This window comes from Leptosomus discolor, chromosome 22 (assembly GCF_034619465.1).
Source record: "Leptosomus discolor isolate bLepDis1 chromosome 22, bLepDis1.hap2, whole genome shotgun sequence".
NCBI classification, from domain to species: domain Eukaryota; kingdom Metazoa; phylum Chordata; class Aves; order Leptosomiformes; family Leptosomidae; genus Leptosomus; species Leptosomus discolor.
In genome coordinates, this window is record NC_141412.1 from 1,500,258 (window position 1) to 1,519,746 (window position 19,489).

Here is a 19,489-nt window from a genome sequence, read left to right on the forward strand (position 1 = left end):
ACTCCAGCAGGACCCAGTCATGGTGCGGAAATACCAAGAAGACGGTGCCAACCACGACGAGCACCCACTGCACAGATTCTGCCCTGGGAACTCTTTAGTGAGCCCAACTAAACGAGAGCCAAAAGAGCCTCGCCACACAGCTCGGAAAAAGTCTTTCCAGTACGCCAGAGCCAGTGGCCAAATACACTGCAGTCTCATTGCAAATGGGGATTTTGTTTTTCCTATGCTGGCACCAGACAAAGACCCCAACACAGACACCTGCTGCCAAGGTCTGCATGATATAGCCTGTTTCTTTCAATGTGGACATATGTGCAGTTGGATGCCAACGATCAAGGGGTATGCAGAGTCTCGATACAACTGCTTTGCATTACCTGCTGGCATAAAAGCCATATAACTTCACGGACATTCATGCACTTTCACTAGCCTGCACCATACAGAAATATGACCTGTGAGATATCAGTTCTACTGTAGTGTATCATCAGAGCAGAAACCACGACCTTCCCTTCACACACCACATCCCGCACTTGAGCTTTGCTCATACGTCTTCTTCAGCAGAGAGTAGCTTTTTGCTGTCTGCATTTGCAGCTAGTAACTCACAAACCTCTGTATCCAGACAGCAACATTTCTTTAGAATATTGTTTCCTCATCTCTGTTCAGTTCATTTTCACTCCTCTTCCTCTTCACGCCTAAAAAAAAAATGCCTCTAAGCCTGTGATCCAATCCACAGCCAATGGAAACCAAAGGAAGGCCTCTCTGCGCCAGGCCCCTTTCTGTGTGCAGAAAATGGCCAAGCTAAGGAAGCAGAGCACAGAGGCAGCCCTGTGAGACAGGAAAAGTCCAAAGGACTAAAAGACACTTGCAGTTGGTCTTTGCTACGCTTGCATAAAACAAACACAAAAACCTAAATAGGTTCTAAGGAGCTCTACAGCAAACCCCATGGTTTGTTTATGTGTTACCTTTGCAAGAGCGCACAGCACGTGGCCATCGGCCAGGGAAGAAATGATGATTTGCCGTGATGCCACGGACTTCAAAGGAGACGCAGTGCCAGGAGCTGTAGAATCACGCACCCACCATTTCCCCCTTTGCACTGCAGCCTCACTGGGGGAATGGCAGAAGGCAGGCACAGTCCAGACCTGACTTCAAAACTGCTACTGTCAAGTTTCATTATCATCAGAATTCGGTTCACAGAGGGGTTTTTTTATTTATTTGTTTCCCTGCTGGAGGAAAAAAATAAGGAAAAGCAAAGGGGGGTGAAAAAAACCCAAACCACACAGCCCAAAGCCCCATGAAGCGCATGAAAAAATAAACCAAGTGGGTCATGGCACATCCGCCCTGAACTGCACACGCCTAGCATGGAGCACTTAGTGGCCAGGGAACATCAGGGGAGCAGACACAAAAATCCCAGCCCCTCTGCCTGAATTCTCTGTAACACAGAGTAACTAACATCCCTGGCCACAGAAATCTGGGGGATGAAGTGGAAATAGAAGTTAACTTCTTGAATCCCTGCCTAGGTATCTGACCATCAGATCAGCCTCCCATCTGGGTCTTCATTGCGTTCCCAGTCAATCAACCATTTGCACACAGGAATTCAGGGTAGGGGGAACAGGCTCCAGAGAATCCCAAGAGTGAGGTAGTATGTGTGTAATTATTTTATTTTACATGTTGCCCTTTGACTGTCTTTTCAACATCTTTGCGTCAGGGTGGAGCTGGAACCTGGCACTTTTACCTCCATGGATCCCCTAAACCTCTCTTGGTACAACGGTGACATCGGTGACAGGAACTGGAGCAAGCCGCTCAACGAGTCCAATGCAGACCAGAAGCCTCAGTATAACTACTATGCCATGCTGCTCGCCCTCCTCATCTTTGTCATTGTCTTTGGCAATGTGCTGGTGTGTATGGCTGTCTCCAGGGAAAAAGCCCTTCAGACTACCACTAATTACCTGATCGTGAGTTTGGCAGTGGCAGACCTCTTGGTAGCAACTCTGGTCATGCCTTGGGGGGTCTATCTGGAGGTAGGTGACCCAGTTTTCTTTTGCACTACTGAATGTTTCTGGTGATTGGGTAGAGAGAGGGAAGGTTTAGCAGCCTGGACATCAGCTATTTCAAGACCTCCTGAATTTCCCAAAACAAAAGTGGTTTTCATTTCCTAAAAGTTGGTCAGTTTTTTCCAGGAAATGGACAGGACAGCAGATGACAGGCTGACTTGAAAACACACTGTTGTTCGGAGGGCTAAATTACAATCCAATTGCATTGAAAATTTGGCCATTGGCTAGAGGGATCAAGAATGAAAGGACCCCAATTTTGTTTTCAAAATGACATAGATAAACTGTTCATTCCCAAGCATAAGAATGAGTCTGCAACAACATCATGGGTGTCACACTAATAAACTGCATTAAATAGTAATCAAAACCCTATTTCTGAAATACTACAGTAGTAAGAGCAGGCAATTGTAGAAGTAGGGTGTAAATGCAGAGCTTTTATGTCTCAATATATGAGAGAAACAATCACAAGTGAGCTACTTCTCACGTTGCTGGTACAAGAGCGCTCTATGCTTCTGCATACAGAGCCATATTTGAGTGGCACTGTAATTTGTGAAAGCCAAACACTCCCAAGACTGCCGCCTGTTTACTTGATGGCAAATGAACCCTTGCAACAGTAAAGAGTCCGAAAGAATGAAATACATCTCTAGCGGAAAGAATAAGAGCAGATACACAGCCCTTCTTCCTTGGCCCCCTTCGCTGGGATGCCCATGTTCTTCAGTCAGCTGAGAGCTGGCATGCTGCTGGCAATCACAGCCAAGAGAGAATGCACAGTGGTGAGAAAGCATAAGACTGAAACTATATTGAGTTTACAATTCATTTTCAGGCACCTGTTTATGAGAGAAAATGATAAAACAGAGAGGGGAGCAGGGGAAGAAGCCATAATCAATTAGCCCATTAAATACTAATGCAAAGCAACACAAACCCACTGACATGACATAGACTGTCGAGAAACCACAATACTAATTATCACTCTAGTTAATTATTGCTTTCATGGCGCTTTAAAAATGTAAAGCATCATGCATCTGCTAAAGCTTATTAACATGACCACAGGCTGGTTGTGACTGTAGTCAATGCCTCTGGGACTAGTTCGGCTCTTCTATTGTGTTCCTCTTTTGCGACACCCATTTTAAGCAGAGGCTTATGCTGCAAGAAGCTCTTGCTCTCTTAGGCCCAGCTATAAAAGTCTCTCAGACGCTTCTTATTTTAACGTGGAAGAATAAAGCACAAACGATGTAAGATTCTTTGTCCTTTCTGGGCTCATACGTGCATGGAGTTGGTCAGGAACCTCAGCTTCCTTAGTCTACCAAGTAGGGCAATCAGGCCTCTACATCTCAGCATTTTTTTTTTATTATTATTTTTTTTTAAATTTACTTTTGCCCTTTCTGCTCTTATTCACACTCCGCTAAACCTACTGCTAGCTTGAAGCAACAAAAACCATGACAAATAGTTGCTGACAGCAAATGAGCCATTGGACTGACGTGGGTTAGGCACGCTGTGGTCTCTCTCTGGGTCTGCAGTCTGAAATCAAAACCAGCCAGAACCCTCTGCTCTGTAAATATCTTCATCTTTTTTTTTTAGGCTTTATGTCACAAGCTCGGACAAAAATGAATGTCAAAAGGAAATCCTTTTAAAAATCAGCCTCCATGCAAACAAATATTCTACCTCCAAACTTTTGAGGTTTCTCCTACATAAATGAAAGCACTAAGACAAAGAACTGCTGCAGTTTACAACATCTCCTATAAACTCGAGACTATGCATTCAGGAAACTGATTTTGCAGAGGCTTATGTCTGGCTGGAAACCTTTGCCTTTGGGCAAATTCTCATCAAAGTTACTGATGCATCTGTCTCTTAAATGCTTTTTTAATCACTGAGTATTCATCTGTCACTCAGGCTTCAATGCAGTCATTCTTTCTTCCTTCTTTATGCTGCCTATGGTTATGTATATCAGAGCAGAAATAACTGAAGAATAGGTATCTTATTCATTCTATTTTCAAATGCAGTAGGACTCTATTTTTATTAGAGGAAAATATACTTTTTTCATCACATGTCAAATACAGCAGTCCTAATAATTGCTATTAAACTTAATTGGCAAAGTTCAGTTTCAATAGCAAGAGAAGCAAAGAGAAAAAGGCTACTGGTAACTAGAAGTGTGATCATTAGTTCTTTGTCTTTATCACAACATGTAGGGTGTCAGAGAATTTTCACTGTGAATTAAATTCATTTCGTTCACAAAAAAAAAAAAAAAAGTGAGGAATATCTATCCCAATTTTTTAAACTGAGAAATGAAGGAAAGCTCCTGCTTCTCTACTGCCGATCTTTGCTAGGTATAATTGCAAAAAAAATGTCTAATAAAAAGCTGTAAGTACAATTAGAGGTGCTCGGGATATAAAATTAATGTATTTCCTTCCTAACCCTTCTTTGCCATGCTTCAGAGACCTGTTTAGGCTCCTACATAGTTCTCTCTCACTTCGAGGAGACTTGCACCCCCTTTTGTTGTTGGAATATAAGCCCAGGGTCGTGTTCGCTGTTTGGGCTGCCCAACTCAATACAGAGCAACAGGATAGAATTAGGAAGGACAAAAATCACACTAGCCTGATGCTCTAAAGAGTGGTCTGGATGGAGCAGAGTACTTCCTTTGTGTCCATCCCATCATTTGAGACCTCTAAACTAGACAGGGCAAAGTCCTCAAAGGCACTCAATGGCAAACAGTCCTACTTGACAGGGCATGTGACTGATTGCAAGTGGCCTGATTCCAGCTGGAACTACTGTAGACAAAATTTTGATCCCTCTTGAACCAGCAGAACTCCAGCTACAAGCAAGCATCTATACCTTGTGCAAAATTCTCCCTTTAGACCCTCTCGAGAGCGTATCCCCACAGAATTCTTTTACTGACCTCATTCTCTCTTTTTGCAGGTGGTTGGTGAGTGGAGGTTTAGTCGGATCCACTGTGATATCTTTGTAACTCTCGATGTTATGATGTGTACTGCCAGTATCCTCAACCTCTGTGCCATCAGCATCGACAGGTGAGGGCTCCATGGCAGCAAGTTGTGTCAAATCCACAGCAGCAAGTCACAGCCATCTTTATATGGTCTAATTTTACCTGTGACTCAGAGATTCCAAAATGGTGAGAGCTATTGTTGTTGACTTTTGACAAGCAATTTGGAGGACCTAACTGACATCTGAGCAGGGATTCCATCAGTAGCAGACATAGAAACGCTGAGAATGTAAATGGAATTATCTGTGTACGTCCTCATTAGTTGAGCCCTTCTGTTTATATACTTGAGTGGCGGAGCAGATACCAGTGGGAAAGCAGTAGCCCAGAGAGAGTGGAAGAAAAATGCTGTGCTAAGCTGACCTCAGCCTCGTGCCTTCCCAAACAGGGAATGCAGACATCCTGGAGACTCACGAAACCTGACTTGACCTGTATTCTCTTGCTGGACCAGGCTTTTCAGACACACACTAACTAGGTGTAATTTCCCACAAAGTTTGTTAGCACTGGCAGAATAACAACAGACTGGGTTTGTATCTTCACACTGCAGGTACACAGCAGTAGCAATGCCGATGCTGTATAATACCCGCTACAGCTCGAAGCGCAGGGTCACGGTCATGATTGCTGTGGTCTGGGTGCTTTCATTTGCCATCTCCTGCCCGCTCCTCTTTGGCCTCAACACCACAGGTGAGTCTTATGCCACCTGCAGCTGGCTAGTGGCATCCTCCTGGCTTTACTGGGTCCCCAGATATTCTTCTGTCACAGTCCGGAATAAACATGGGGACCAGGTCTTAGTGCATTGGGATATATCCAACCCCGTTTCAGGTGTCCTTTCCCGGCGTCATCCCAGACTATTTCTGTCAGCTGCTTCTGGATCTGTTTCATCTCCTGCTGCTCCAGACCAGTGCTTTAGACACATCAGAACTGAGGCTACTGAGAAGTTTACATAACACTCGTCAATGTTACATTAACATTTGTCCAGTACAAAATCAACATCCCTCCTACACTAAAAGCAGTGAAAAGGAAAGTCACAGCTTCACTGAGACAGGAGAGAAAAGAACTGGCTGTTCAGCCATCAGTTTCACAGGAAGACTGGATTGTATCCAGCGTGGCATCGGCAGGCTTTTAGTTACAAGACAAGCAATAGCCGAGGACTTTGGGTCGTATGTGACTACCTGTGGCCGAAGGGGAGTTTGCTGTTCTCGTACCACTTCCAGCTGACATGGTGGTCCCCCTTAGAACGCGAACTCCTCGCTCTTTGGGCATCTCTGTGCCTTCCAAAAGAGGGAGAGAAGAGGGGGAAGCCAGTGCTAGCTCCTAGCAGCAGGGACAAGCCTGAAACTTTTTTGTCTTCCAGATGAGAATGAGTGCATCATTGCCAACCCTGCCTTTGTCGTGTATTCCTCTATCGTCTCCTTCTACGTTCCTTTCATCGTCACCGTGCTGGTGTACGTGCAGATTTACATCGTGCTCCGGAGGCGCAGGAAGCGCGTCAACACCAAGCGCAGCAGCCACGGCCTGGACTCGGACACGCAAGCCCCGCTGAAGGTAACCAGACCTCTGCCTTGCTCTCTGCAGCCTCCGTCCTTTCCCCTTCCTGCTCCACTTCATTCCCCAAAGCACTCCCTCCTTTCCCCAAATGACACTGGCTGGACTAGGTGAAACACTGGATCACAAAGGTGAATGCTGTGTCCTGTGCCATTCTGGAGTCCCAGTTGCACACTCCGGATTATCAGGTCACTGGCTGGTGCTTCACGGGCCTCCCTGCATCTCAGGGGATGTTTCATCAGCAGATCTGCATTAGGAGCTGCTTCATTAACCAGACTGCATTTCCTTTGGCTCTGCAGAGTTTGGGTTGGGGTACGCAGGACTACAGGCTATACTATTTTCCAAGTCAGTCCTGCTGTCGTGATGAAGAAGTTGAATGGAAATGGTTTGCGTGGCTGGGGTGCAAACTACATCACTGGTAATGATACCTCTGCAGTGAAAACAGCCTCTCAAAGCATGAGATACGTATATAAGCGGAGTCCAGCTGAGCGCGAGAAGCGTGAGACCGCTTGTCAAAACGCTACTCTCACAGCACATGCCAAACAGCCAGGAGGAATGCATAGTCCCAGAGCACTACCTCCAAACCGCATTACCTCAGAGGCCAGTGCCATGTCAAGCAAAGGAGGCAGTAAGACAGGGATAGAGTGAAACATAAGCAGATCTTCGTGGTTTCCTTCCTTGGTGAAAAGCACGAGGGATGCTTGCCTCCATTACTGCTTCTTCAGAGTAGTTATCCATCATTCTCAGCACCTTAGTTGCACTGATTAATTCCTGCTTCATGCCCTGTGTTTGTATTTCCACGTGCCTCCCTTACCAGCCTCCCTTCCCAATTACTATCTGCTTGTGTAACCTCTGAGCCGGTGCTTGCCCCTTAGGACAAATGCACTCATCCAGAAGACGTCAAGCTCTGCACAGTTATTGTGAAGTCCAATGGGAGTTTCCAAGTTAATAAACGCAAAGTGGTGAGTGTTAAAGAGAAGTGGTAGCTTTTCAGAGCATTTAGCTTTCCCCTTTTCTCCCCTCAGGATGCAAAATTAATTTATGTAGCGGGGGAGAAAAATAAACTAAGAACAAAGGTTGCCATTCAATCTCAACATTTAAATATTCTTCCCATTCCTTAGAGTGAAGCAGCGGGTTTAAGATCACAGATCTCAAAAAGACAGACTAAGCTCACCTAAAGATCAGCTGTAAAAGCTGTGACATTTTAACATTTTGTGTCTTTGATTTTCTTCTCCTCTGTTATTTATTTTAAGTCTTGGACTGCACTGGCTTTGTCGGGTTTTCCTGTTGATTTCGGGGTTTTTTAATTTATATTCTGAAAACCGAAACAAAATCTATGGGAAGTGGAGACAGTGTCTCTCCCATTTCTTAGCCCCTTTGCACAATAAAGGAGAGTCATTCACTGCAGTTCTCTCGGTCCCATCTCCCCAAAAGTATCATCTGTAAACTCTTTACAGTCTTTTCTCCAAGCGTCTACCAAAAATGTAGGGAGGGACAAGAGGGATTGACTGTTCTTCGACATCATCCAGCTTCACTCTGTAAGGAATGTTCATTGCTCCTCTCTGTATATTTATCTGTCTTTATGTTGTGGACATTTGATTCTTGTCCAGGAGGCGGAGAGTCACATAGAAGACATGGAAATGGAGATGGTGTCCAGTACCAGTCCCCCTGAGAAAACCACCATCAAACCTGCGGCACCAAGTAACCATCAGTTGGTTGTGCCAGTTGCTTCTCATCGGGGCACCAACCCAAGCCTGCAGGCACGCTTGGACAGCCCTGGGAAAGCAGAGAAGAATGGACACGCCAAAGAAACACCCCACACAGCCAAGGTCTTTGAGATCCAGTCTATGCCCAATGGCAAGTTAAGGACCTTTCTCAAGGCTGTGAACAGGAGGAAACTGTCACAACAGAAGGAGAAGAAAGCCACTCAGATGCTAGCCATTGTACTCGGTGAGAGCGCGCATTGGCTTCCTCTCATGTTTCTGCAGGAAACCAATAGCTGCCCAGGATCAGGGTGGCCAGTCTGAATGTCTGGTGTAGACGGTTTTTCCGAGCCTCCACAGTAATCATTTCACTTGATGCACTAGAGGATATGTAGGCAAGTAGGCAAGAGGCTGCCAACAGGAAGGCTACCTCCTTCCCAGCAAGGAACAGTTCACAGTGCTGTGCCAAAGGCTCAGAAAGCTGTCCATCTGTGGGGTGTTTGGACTGCCAAGAGACAGCTGGGTGCTGGGGCAAGAGAGCTCATGGGCTTTCTAGAACACAAAAGGCAGCATAGCTCAGCCAGAAACCAGCACAGGGTCTGGATTTTTTGATGTAACCGGTCTAATTACATCAGCAAAGAAGTTCTTTACTACCCAGAATGTAGACTATGAGACTTAACAGACAATCAGGAGGCTTATTCCTCAGGGAAACATATTTCCTTTATATCCGTAAGAACCTTACTGTTCTCACAGTCTCAAAACTTGTCCAGCTTTCAGCAATCCAAAATCTGTCTCTTTCCTTTTCCCCCAGGTGTTTTCATCATCTGCTGGCTCCCATTCTTCATCACTCACATCCTGAACATGCACTGCGATTGCAACATCCCCCCAGCAATGTACAGCGCCTTTACGTGGCTTGGATACGTCAACAGTGCTGTCAACCCGATTATTTACACCACCTTCAACATTGAATTTCGCAAGGCTTTCATGAAGATCCTCCACTGTTGAAAGTAAAAACAACCACCGCATTTTAAGAATGAGAAAACAGAAACCTATGCCATTCACGCACACAAACGGGCGGCCACGGAGAGGTCTCCAGCTCTTGTATCGGGCGTGAGGCCTACAGTGTCAAAACAGTGCCATGCCCATGCACCTGTTGGTAGGGACGTTACAAGAACCTTCATGGGGGAGGTTTTCTCATCCCTCGAGGGCGACCTTTGGACCCTGGGACACCAATCCCAAGGGCACTTTCCAGAGCTACCCTCACACTGTGTTTAAAGCGGAAGCAAAAATCAAGACACACTCACTTGATTCTTGCCTGTGGCCGTCTAACCTTGAGTGCATTAAACACAGACAGCCGCAGAGCCATGCGAAGGTAGCGGTAAGTCACTGTCGCTACTGGCTTGCGTGTTACGTCATTGATACAATTCTCACCAAAGACAAGATCATCTTTTCCGCTTTGCAATAGGAGCCAGAAAGAGCTTGCGGAAACCCCATGCAATAGCTTTGCCTTCACCTCAAGCTGACTTACCCAGTATTAAACTGCTGAAGCCTTGAGAAAAAAAAACTTTAAGAGGTCCCCAAAGGGGCTAAGAAGGTTCTGCACCTACAGATCCAAACCCTGCAACGATGTGGACCTACAAGCAACGGGCGGAAGGAAGAAGGGGAGCGTAAGTCTCATGTGGGACCACTACATCCGTGTAAATACGAACAAATAGAATGAATCGAACAGAAGCCCAAGCCAAAAACTAGGTGGAGAGAAACTAAAGAAGCGACCCCTTGTATTGCATGGAATACACGCTGGTCAAACAGGACACCAACTATCATCTATCATCAGCCTGCCCAGCAGCAACCTCTGCCCACCAGCATTTCATCTCCAGTCTCTTACAAGAAGTTACAAAGCTAGGTGAGGAATGTTAGTGTGACGAACGTAGAAACGCGACGACAGTGTGCCAGGTGAAGAACCTGCAGCCGTTTCCGCCTCAGATGTGAACTTGAACAAGTCAGTTAGGTCCAGTTAAAGTTAGGTCCAGTTCTTCTCACCTAACTTCAGGGTGCCATGAAGCCAAGGACCGCCTCAGATATGATTTGCCTATGTCTCTCGACAGAGAGCATGCAGAAGAGCATCGTGCCTAATTTAAATTAACTGTAAAGGAGATAAAACTGTGTTTTGGAAAAAGCCAGAATAAAAGCCCAAGAAAGTCCCTAACTGGACCTGCTCCTGTGTCCAAGTCGGAATCTGGAAAGGTCTGGATATTTCCAGCATCTCTTACCCTCTGATATCTATCTTTCATGGATTAAAACAATTGAAAACCCCTAACAGCATAATTTCACCATGCTGACTCCGGCATTGCCAAATTCACACTGCACTTACTAATTGTATTCAGTTCACAATATATTTTGTAATATCTCTGTAAATAAAATACAGTAAGATGAATAAAACAAGACTGAAATAGGTCTGGCTAGAAGTTAATGTAGGATGTGGAGAACTAGATGATGACGATAGCCATATGCAGAGGCAGGCTCCCAAGTTCTAGTTACCTGCCGTTTTCTAAAGATGTTAAAACACAATCCAGAGAGCAATATAATCCCTTTTCTCTCTATGCAGTTCGTGGAACATTCACGTAGTTTCTGCTTCAGAATAGATAAAGACTGCTGCCAAGGGGAGTTTCTTTTATTCTGTGGTTTTCCTATATTACTAACAAACATTTTCCTGTGGGATAGATTGTGCTGGTAGAATGTGTTCCAGCTGTATATCGAGAAGAGATTGTGTCAAGCAGCCGTAACACGTGCTCTCAGCCTTTTTCTGAAATTGGAACAGGAGTCTCACCTCAACCCAAAGGTTTCCATTCTAAACCTTGTGCTCTTGGTAGATGCCAATAACCAGTTCATTAGTGTTTAGCCCATGGACTTGAATAACATTTGAATTCGGCTTTGCAAGGTCTGCCCATAGCTATACATTTAAACAAAGAGTGATCCTACAGATGTCCCAGCTTCGTGAAGAGTTTTAGCATAAGCAGAATGCTTCTGATTTTACCCTCAGCAGAAACAGGTCCCATGTATTAACTGATTAGGAGAGTACCTGCTTATCAGAGCAACATTTTGTTGACATACAGGAACCAGGCGTTACGTGAGGCTGTCAGAACAAAACGTTACAAACATGTAAGATGGGGCCAGTCACTCTTCTGTCCTAGCATTGTAACGCACAGCTAAGGAACCTTTGTACTTTGTATGTTAGTAGGTTTATAGGCAAGGAAAAAACCCCACTTCTTACAGAAGCAAAGGAAACTTTCCAATCTTAATCAGAAAATTGGAAACACTAACTCAAGAGATCTCAGGCACATGTTATTTGGGTTTGTTTTTTTTTTTCCAGTTTTAACCAAGCAAGTTCACTCAGTGATGGGAATCATCTCAGACTGGTATTACTTAAAAGATTCAAAGAGTAATGTAAAGTCAGTAGTGTTTTTGGTGGAAAACCAGTAACAAGATACTCCTCAATTTTCTAACATATTTACAACTGCAAAGCAGAAAGATGCCATTTGACTTAGTGAATTAACAGATGGGGAGCTGAATCAAGATAGAAAATAATATGGATATAGACAAAAAAAAAAAAGCTTTAAAGCATTTGGAAGTTGCTATAGGCAATATTCGCCCTGTACTAAAACCTGGTGTGAGCCCTCAAAATAAGTGGAATGTAAATAATGTGTTAACTTTGTGCCATAATTTTATTTTGTGTTCAGTGTTAACCCGGGACAAAATAATTCTCTTCAATACTGCATACCTTGTTGAAAAATTTTGTTTCTGAATCTAGATGCAGAACCTTATAGCTGAACTCACCTGAACTACTAGATGAAACTCTCCCAAAATGTCATGGAGGAAAAAAGCTGCTGAAAAAGGGCCTATGCCCTTCATGTGTTTGCTAACTCGGACCAAAAAAAGGTGTCATTTCCTAGAGATTAAGTATTTGGTGGCAGAACTTACCTGCAGCCCATCATTCATCCCAATGACATTTTAAGCCACTTGTTCCTAACCCTCCAGACTCAAAGGTATCTTGTGGGAATATCTATGCCCCCACTGCCCTTGGAAAGTGGGTAATGCCACATCCGTTCATGTCCTCTGCAGCAGGTTTTCCTTTCCCATAAAACATCTGCACTTAAAGACAACAAACTAAAGCACTTTCCACCCAGGAATCAAGCCTTCATAACTCTTTTTGAGAGAGGACCAAAATACATCATCATCTCTGGCTGTACAAAGAACAAACTAATGCCAAGAGCAAGGACGGCCTTTGCAATGTGTGTAGCACCTGGCACAATGACAACCAGCCCATAGTTGTGATGGAAGGAGTTTGTAGAAACTTCCAAAAATCGTGAGAAGTCAGTTGCATCACACAGGACGCTGAGGCCTCTTGCCCACAGATCTGAGTCTGGCAAATACAGTCCTCACGGTTATTTCCACTCTGGAAAAAATACTGCTTTCCCAAGGACTTCAGATGGCAGGACATGCTGATGATGGTAAGCGTACTGATATGTTTTTTAAAACACCTTAGTGAGAAGATTCGATTTCTTTGATCCTGAAGAAGAACTTAAGACCCTTGCTATAGTCCCTATTTTGTGATTCATTATTTGTAATTGAAGCTTTGGTTCTGCTTATTGAGTCTTCCTGCTCCTGCTTTTCTTCCCTGTGATTCACAGCTCGCTGAAGCCCGTGTGGCTCTCTGAACCCTCTGAACAGGTCTTAATTAAGAAGCTAGAGAATTCTGCCTGCACTGTATTTGGCGCTTGCCTGCTTGCTCCCACTACAGTCATGATACTGTTTAGCTTCCTGATTGAAGAGTAAACTAATTACAGTAGGTCTAACCAGCTTATTAAATCCTGCCGAAATGAAAAGGAAAACAGGAAAAAAAAAGCCACTACCTCTGTGGTGAAAATCTCCAGTGAAAACACGACTCCCTCAAGAGTCAAGAATGTACGATACCCATCACAAGTAGATGTGACACCAATAAATGTCTTCATGCAGCACTGTAATTAAATAGAGACTTGCACAAGCTACCCTGATGTTATATGCTTATTTTGTTCTTTTTACCAGAAGCAGCAACAATGGTGTTTAGCTGTAAGGGGTCAGACTCTAGGGACCTATGATTACGCTACACACCGTACAAACACGCAACAGGAAAAGATGTCCTCCACACGAGACTGTGCGGTTTTTTCTGACTTGCTTTTCAGATTAGTTGCATTTTTTTTTCTTTTTCTCCCTTACCCCAGTCTATCCGTAAGAATTCTATCTTTTGTCTAGACTGAAGCTAGGAGAATCAGACATGGGAAAGAAAGGGTGCAGAAAGACACAGACAGAAAAGAAAATGTTCTTAAATTTCTCCATCTCTCTTCTCTTCTAGACAGAAGCAGACTGGGGAGGATTTGGAGGAGGAAGGGATGAAAAACAGCTAAGTACCTAAGAGCAGTCATGCTGGTACTTCTGGCATCACAACAGCTGCCTGTATTTACTTTTTGGCACTACTCATTCACATCTGGTCCATAGCAGTACAGGTTCAAGATGGGGACTGAAAGCCACTGCTCTCACTGGGACACCGTTTGTCTACCTGAGCTGTAAAAGTTGAGGAAAACAAACACATACGAGTCAAACATACGCACCAACCTGTATGAGTTTGGTTGGCAACAATAAACAGTTGTGTGGAATCTACAAACTTGCGACCTCTCTGCATGGAGAAAACAAAGAGAAGCTGTCAGACCACTATGGCACTGCAGACAATTGGTATGACAAGTACAATATTTTTAATACTGTATTTTACGCAGAAGTTAATACGCCCCCAAAACGTAATTATGGGCTTCATTTGGCTAAGCACACCTAACGTAAGAATTCACATCAGTGGGAGTATTTCACCTGTCCACTGCTATCACTTGGTCTTGCACAAAAGGTTTTGCTGAAGATGCTGCATGGGGCTGGCAGTGCAGAGGGCACACTGCAGCTGAGCCCTGTGTAGTAGCTCATACCAGGGTTAAGTAACTAGTCACACGGAGGGTTTTTTCCTTCTGTGTTTCACTTGGCTTCTATGCCCGAGAACTTCATTATTTTGTTTAGGAATGTTTACATTTATGTTGCACTTACTGTTGCACTGCTTCCTCAAGCTACCCGCTGAAATGTTTGAAGAACTAATCCAACAGGTGCATGTGAACCTCAGCCAGGCTTAGTCAGCACAACAGTAAAACCTCAGCTTAGGCTGCCACACAGCTGGGGTTCATGGATAGGTCTCTCCAAGATTATTTTGTTTATAGAAAAAAAAAGGGAAGAAAAAAAAAAAAATCTTTCCTACTGCTAGGATAGAAATCTCCAAGAACTAACAAACTGAAATTCCAGTTTCATGGCATTTTGGATCCTTGGCATGAACCAAAGATCTTGGTCTATTCAGTTTTGAACCAAACTGAGCAGAAAGATAATCCCTGCCCTGAAGTCTTCAGCTGATACAGTAACCAGAATCTCCAAAGCTACTAAGTTCAACTGATGCTTAATTCTCCTTGCTGTACGATCCAACTCAATGACACCACGACTACGGAAAATTAGATGCCCAAATGACCCCCCACCCTAACACAACAGAATAAATTATATTCCAAGAGGAAACAACAGGACACACACCAGCTTGTTTTTAGCATGCCTAGCCCCAGCCTGTCAGGATAAAAGGCCAGCCACTATGAGGTGCTCCCTTACAGCAAAATTTTATTTCCGAGCCTATGGACTACAAAACAACCCCAGCAACCACTGCCAGCAAGCACTCTTCACACCAGTCAAAGGAAATAAAGCAGAACTGATCTGTCCATCTCCTGGGGCATTTGAGCGAGTCCTATAGTTTCAGGTCAGGCCTGACGCTAATGGATATGCTTTCTTCTGCACATCTAGCAAAAAAAAAAAAAAAAAAAAAAAAAAAAAAGAGAGAGAGAGAAAACCAGTTGCACTTGTTAAATTAACTCACTCTCTTTAATCAAAGCTTCTTTTAATAACGAAAACTGCTCCCCCAACTCCCATCTTTCTGACGATACCAGACTGTCTGCTTCATAAATAGCTTTTGACTCATAAATCACAACTTTCTTCACCAAAGAAAGAGCAATGACCGTGGACTAAATATAATTAAGGTATAATGAATAATTAACCTAGAAATGCATTTAAAAAGACTTAAGAAACAAAGCAAAACCCAGGCCCTTTAAATGAGGAAAAACATTCTGCATTCCCAAGCTGCCATGCTGGGCCCATGAAAAAAAGTGGGATAATGAAAACAAGTTAGCACATTTAACCAAGCTTAGCATTGCTTCCCTGCTGCATGCAATCAACTGCATCCATAGCTCTGATGAGACTGTAAAGATTACATCACTTAAGTCTCAGCTGCAGGATTTTTTTGCCAGACTTACTGAAGGGAAGCAAGCAAAGAGCACTGAGGTTTTGTGCTTGCCCTACATCAGAAGCCATTGCTCCTGTTTTTACTCAAGCTGCTACAGAAATATTAACACACTAGGGGAGTTTGTAACATGTGACAGGAATACGGCACGTCGTACACTAACAGCAAGTTTTATGAAAGCAGAGCAAAACAGAAGCCACAAATGCACAGAAAGCTGATTAAAATAGGCTCTAAAGGGTGATTGTGTAATTCAGCTGCTGTCACTTCACTGGAGAGTCTCCTCAACGTAGAACAGACATGGTAAATCAGCCTCTCGGGCCCACTGCCCTGTCTCAGATGTGAGAGATTCATCAGCTCTGACTGTGAGAAGCCCAAGAGGACAGGGGACTGCACATCACCTGCCTAACCCAGAAGTTGTTGGAGAGAGGTAGCTATGAAAGCCACACGCTGGTTTCCCACTCCAGCAAGCCCTGCGCCCACACCACAAGCCTTCTCCCCCCTCCCTCCTGCCACCTCATGCACACCCGTGCCGGCAGCAGCCTCCTTGCTTTAGCTTCTCCCCAGCACGCCCCAGGGAGCTGCATCACCCAGCCCCGCTGGAACAGCTGCCTTTAGCCCCTTTTGGGCCAGCAGCACATGCCTAGCTCATCCTGGGGCTGGGGACAGACGCCACATCACCTTTTAACCTGGAGCCCGTCCCATGGAGAGAGGTGGGACAGGGGACATCGTAAGGCACGAAGATTCCTGATCACAGCAAGTCACGCTGCTTTTCAAAATAAACAGGCCCCAGGATCTGAGCAAGCAGAGGACAGGGAGCCACATAAACCTCTACCTGTGATCTCAGTGTAGCCAGAGGACAGAAGATCCAGGCACTGTCCGCATCCTTTTTCCTGTGGGACATATTGCATATAACACAGACAGCAGCAGAAGACTTAAGAGGCACGGTCAGGGCCTGATTCCTCACCAGCAGATACTACCTTCAGGAACCTGGCACACACAGAGGTCCTGTTCAATGTGAAATGCTGCACTGTTTCTTTCTGCTCATAAACCGAGCACACTTCAGCACCACTGGAACAAAATCTGAGACTGATATTGTGGGCTTTTAATAGCGACTACTACATGGAGGGGGGGGGGGGGGGGAACAACAACAACAGTAGAAGACAAGCGTCCTCACGGAGATCTCTGCTTCCTATCTGTATTCATCTGTGGTTTAACCACTACATAAACCCCTTTCTATTGCATGCAGACCAGATGTAAAGGGCTACAAACCTCACTTGGGAGAAAATCGGGCCATAACTTCAGGCTTTGTGACTGCATCAAACATTTTGTAATAACCATTGTTAATATTTATTTCATAATGCAGCCATGAAGCTCATTTTCTTTTCAGACCATGAGAAAAAGCAAGAAAACCCCAAATTAACATTAGCAAGAAATCTAATCTCGTGTCCAAATAACAGCAGCAACACAGCAGCCAACAGCAACAAAGAAAATCTCGGTGCAGATCTCGTGAGCGTGAGTTCAAAGAACTCTGTCAAACCATAAGCTGGAAAGTGTACAAGGCTACAGAGGGAAAACCCAGGAGCTGGAAATATGATGGAATGAGACAGGTTATGAGTTGAGAGCTTGTCTGTGCGAAGAAATGGGCAGTCAGTGCTAGTCAAACAAACATGCCTGTACATCTCTTTCAGAACACCTCCCTCTGGGACAGCTCTAGTCAAAATAGAAGTGACTTTGATCAGGCATAATTCTTCTAGTTTGCTAGAAAAAGCCCAGCAAGATTGCAAAGTAGCTGATGTGGTTCCTTTAAAGAGACTTGCATGTAATGGCATGAGAATGACTTTGCTCACAGCAGGGGACAGCCAATGCCTGGTCTGAAGCAGACATAAATAAGGTGTCATGTGCTCTGGCCAGTAGGTTAAAAACATACTTATGTGCCCATGTCTGGCCTGGATTAAATCCCTTGCATGACACGATTCAGTGACACATGGAGCTGATACTAAAAAGCCGAACTACTGCTTCTACCTCCCTATGAGCTGTGGGCTGGGTTCATCAGCAGGAAATAGTACAGGTAATGACACAGCATGAAGGGGTTTGACCCAAAACAAAACTGGTGAGTTGGGAAACGGGCTACAGAATCTAAATCTAATGAGTAGGCTGGCTAAAAGCAGAGATATCAGGAAAAATGTTTATGCCTTTGTAGCAGCATACACCCACTTTCCACTGTTTTGCTATAAATGACAGTGCAAGTGCAGAACAACAGGGAATCAGCTCCTGCAATATATATGAAGTCTGGAGTCTAGGTGCAAAAGTCACACCAAATTAACCCAGGGATGTAGATTTACGACCGAATTATTGTGGCTTGGTAATTTACTGTGCTACGGTAATTGAGTTTGTGCATGTTTTCAGCAGGTGGCAGATGCTCTAGGTTACATTCCTTCATTATGTTTACATTAACATGCCTACCTTGCACTTGCTGCGAGTTAAGATTATGCAAAATGCGCTTTACTGTGGCTCAGTTAATGTATGGTAACCTGCTTAGCCGAGGAGATGCGTCTGTGTGTCTGAGCCCACCTATCAAAGGAAATATTCAGGTCTACGTGGCAGTTCTCAGGGCATCTTGTAAGAAACATGTCTGATTGTCTTTTTGATAAATGAGATCAGTAAATTACTTCAAAGATGAAGCCAGAATCACTCAAGAAGATTACAGAGTGAAATACTAGGAACTGTACCGCAACTCAAAGCTATCAGTGCAAGGGAAAATGCTAGTAAATTCTACCTTCTTAATTAAAACAAGCAAAGGGAAGTTTTCCCTGAAGCAGACTAATTTTCAGACACTATTCTTCGCCCAGCCAGTCTGACCAAGAAAGTCTGTCTGAGTAAAGCAACGTGCTTGAAAACAGATATTTAAAACAAACAGCCTTGGAGTAAAGCTGTCACCCTGCAGTAACAGCGACTGCACCTCCACCAAAGCGGCGCCAGCAGTGGGGTAGGGTACCCCCATTCACAGGTGAGTCATCCTGGCACATCCTTGGGAAGTATATTTACTGCCTGCAAGAGGAGAAGCTGACTGTATGCATGTGTATGGGCACAAGCATGCTGGACAGGTTAATTCATAAGCAGAAAAGGTATTTTTGCAGTAAGACTTGTCCCCCAGGTGTCTTTTCACCCCAGCTACGTGTTCCACAAAAGTCTGAAATCCATGCTTACGTTTTAGGTGTAATAAAGTGGATTTGTAGAATTTTCACCCCTGTCTACAAACACAGTCAGGCCAAGCCGAGACCCAGAGAGGAGACAGCCCCGTGTTTGTGCAGTACCCAGGGTAATGGAGTCTGTGCTGCAGCGTGGCAAGCAGTGGTACAAAGGCTTTTACTTGTTTCTTCCGGGATTTTTGGTTTTCTCCCCTTTTTGTTTGGCTTTTAGAAGACCAATAGTGGAAGAAACTGACAGTCCGGGTCTGAGCAAAATCAAAGAAAACCCAGTCCCTCCGGTGATTTAGACCTTTTGGGAAAATCCCTCTTCTTTTGCTCATTCCTCAGAGCAGAAAGTCTTCAAGTAAACTCCAATAGGGAGGTTTTCACCTTCCAAGGAGCTGCCAGTCAGCGCCCAAAAAAAGCAGTGCTGCTGTGACAGAGCCCATCAGAGCCCTGGTCCGTCTGGACTGCAGTCCGCTGTCTGCAGGCAGAAACTTCTGCTCTCTGGCTGCAGTAAGCAAAGAGAAAAATCACTGAGGAAAAGAAAGGGAGCTGTGAGTCCTAAATGAAGGGATGGAGAACTCGTCCCCTACTGATGGCATAGGCCCAGTCCCATC

At 44.5% G+C, this 19,489-nt stretch overlaps 1 protein-coding gene across 2 annotated transcripts; it reads left to right on the forward strand.

Moving 5' to 3' along the window:
- Positions 1-1,730: 1,730 nt before the first annotated feature.
- Positions 1,731-9,287, forward strand: DRD2 (dopamine receptor D2). Of its 2 annotated transcripts, XM_009953881.2 has the most exons (7): positions 1,731-2,012; positions 4,956-5,065; positions 5,582-5,718; positions 6,389-6,579; positions 7,455-7,541; positions 8,190-8,529; positions 9,094-9,287. In XM_009953881.2, the coding sequence occupies exons 1-7, from the start codon at positions 1,731-1,733 to the stop codon at positions 9,285-9,287; spliced, it is 1,341 nt and encodes a 446-aa protein (XP_009952183.1). The 2 variants fall into 2 exon arrangements, with proteins under 2 accessions (XP_009952183.1, XP_009952184.1); XM_009953882.1 differs by lacking the exon at positions 7,455-7,541.
- Positions 9,288-19,489: the final 10,202 nt, after the last annotated feature.

What these genes read in the sequence shown, in the direction of transcription:
- DRD2 (XM_009953881.2), top strand. Translation starts at nt 1,731, where the DNA reads ATGGATCCCCTAAACCTCTCTTGGTACAACGGTGACATCGGTGACAGG. An exon ending in CTTGGGGGGTCTATCTGGAG is followed by an intron (nt 2,013 to 4,955) that starts GTAGGTGACCCA and finishes CTCTTTTTGCAG; the next exon opens with GTGGTTGGTGAGTGGAGGTT. An exon ending in TGTGCCATCAGCATCGACAG is followed by an intron (nt 5,066 to 5,581) that starts GTGAGGGCTCCA and finishes TTCACACTGCAG; the next exon opens with GTACACAGCAGTAGCAATGC.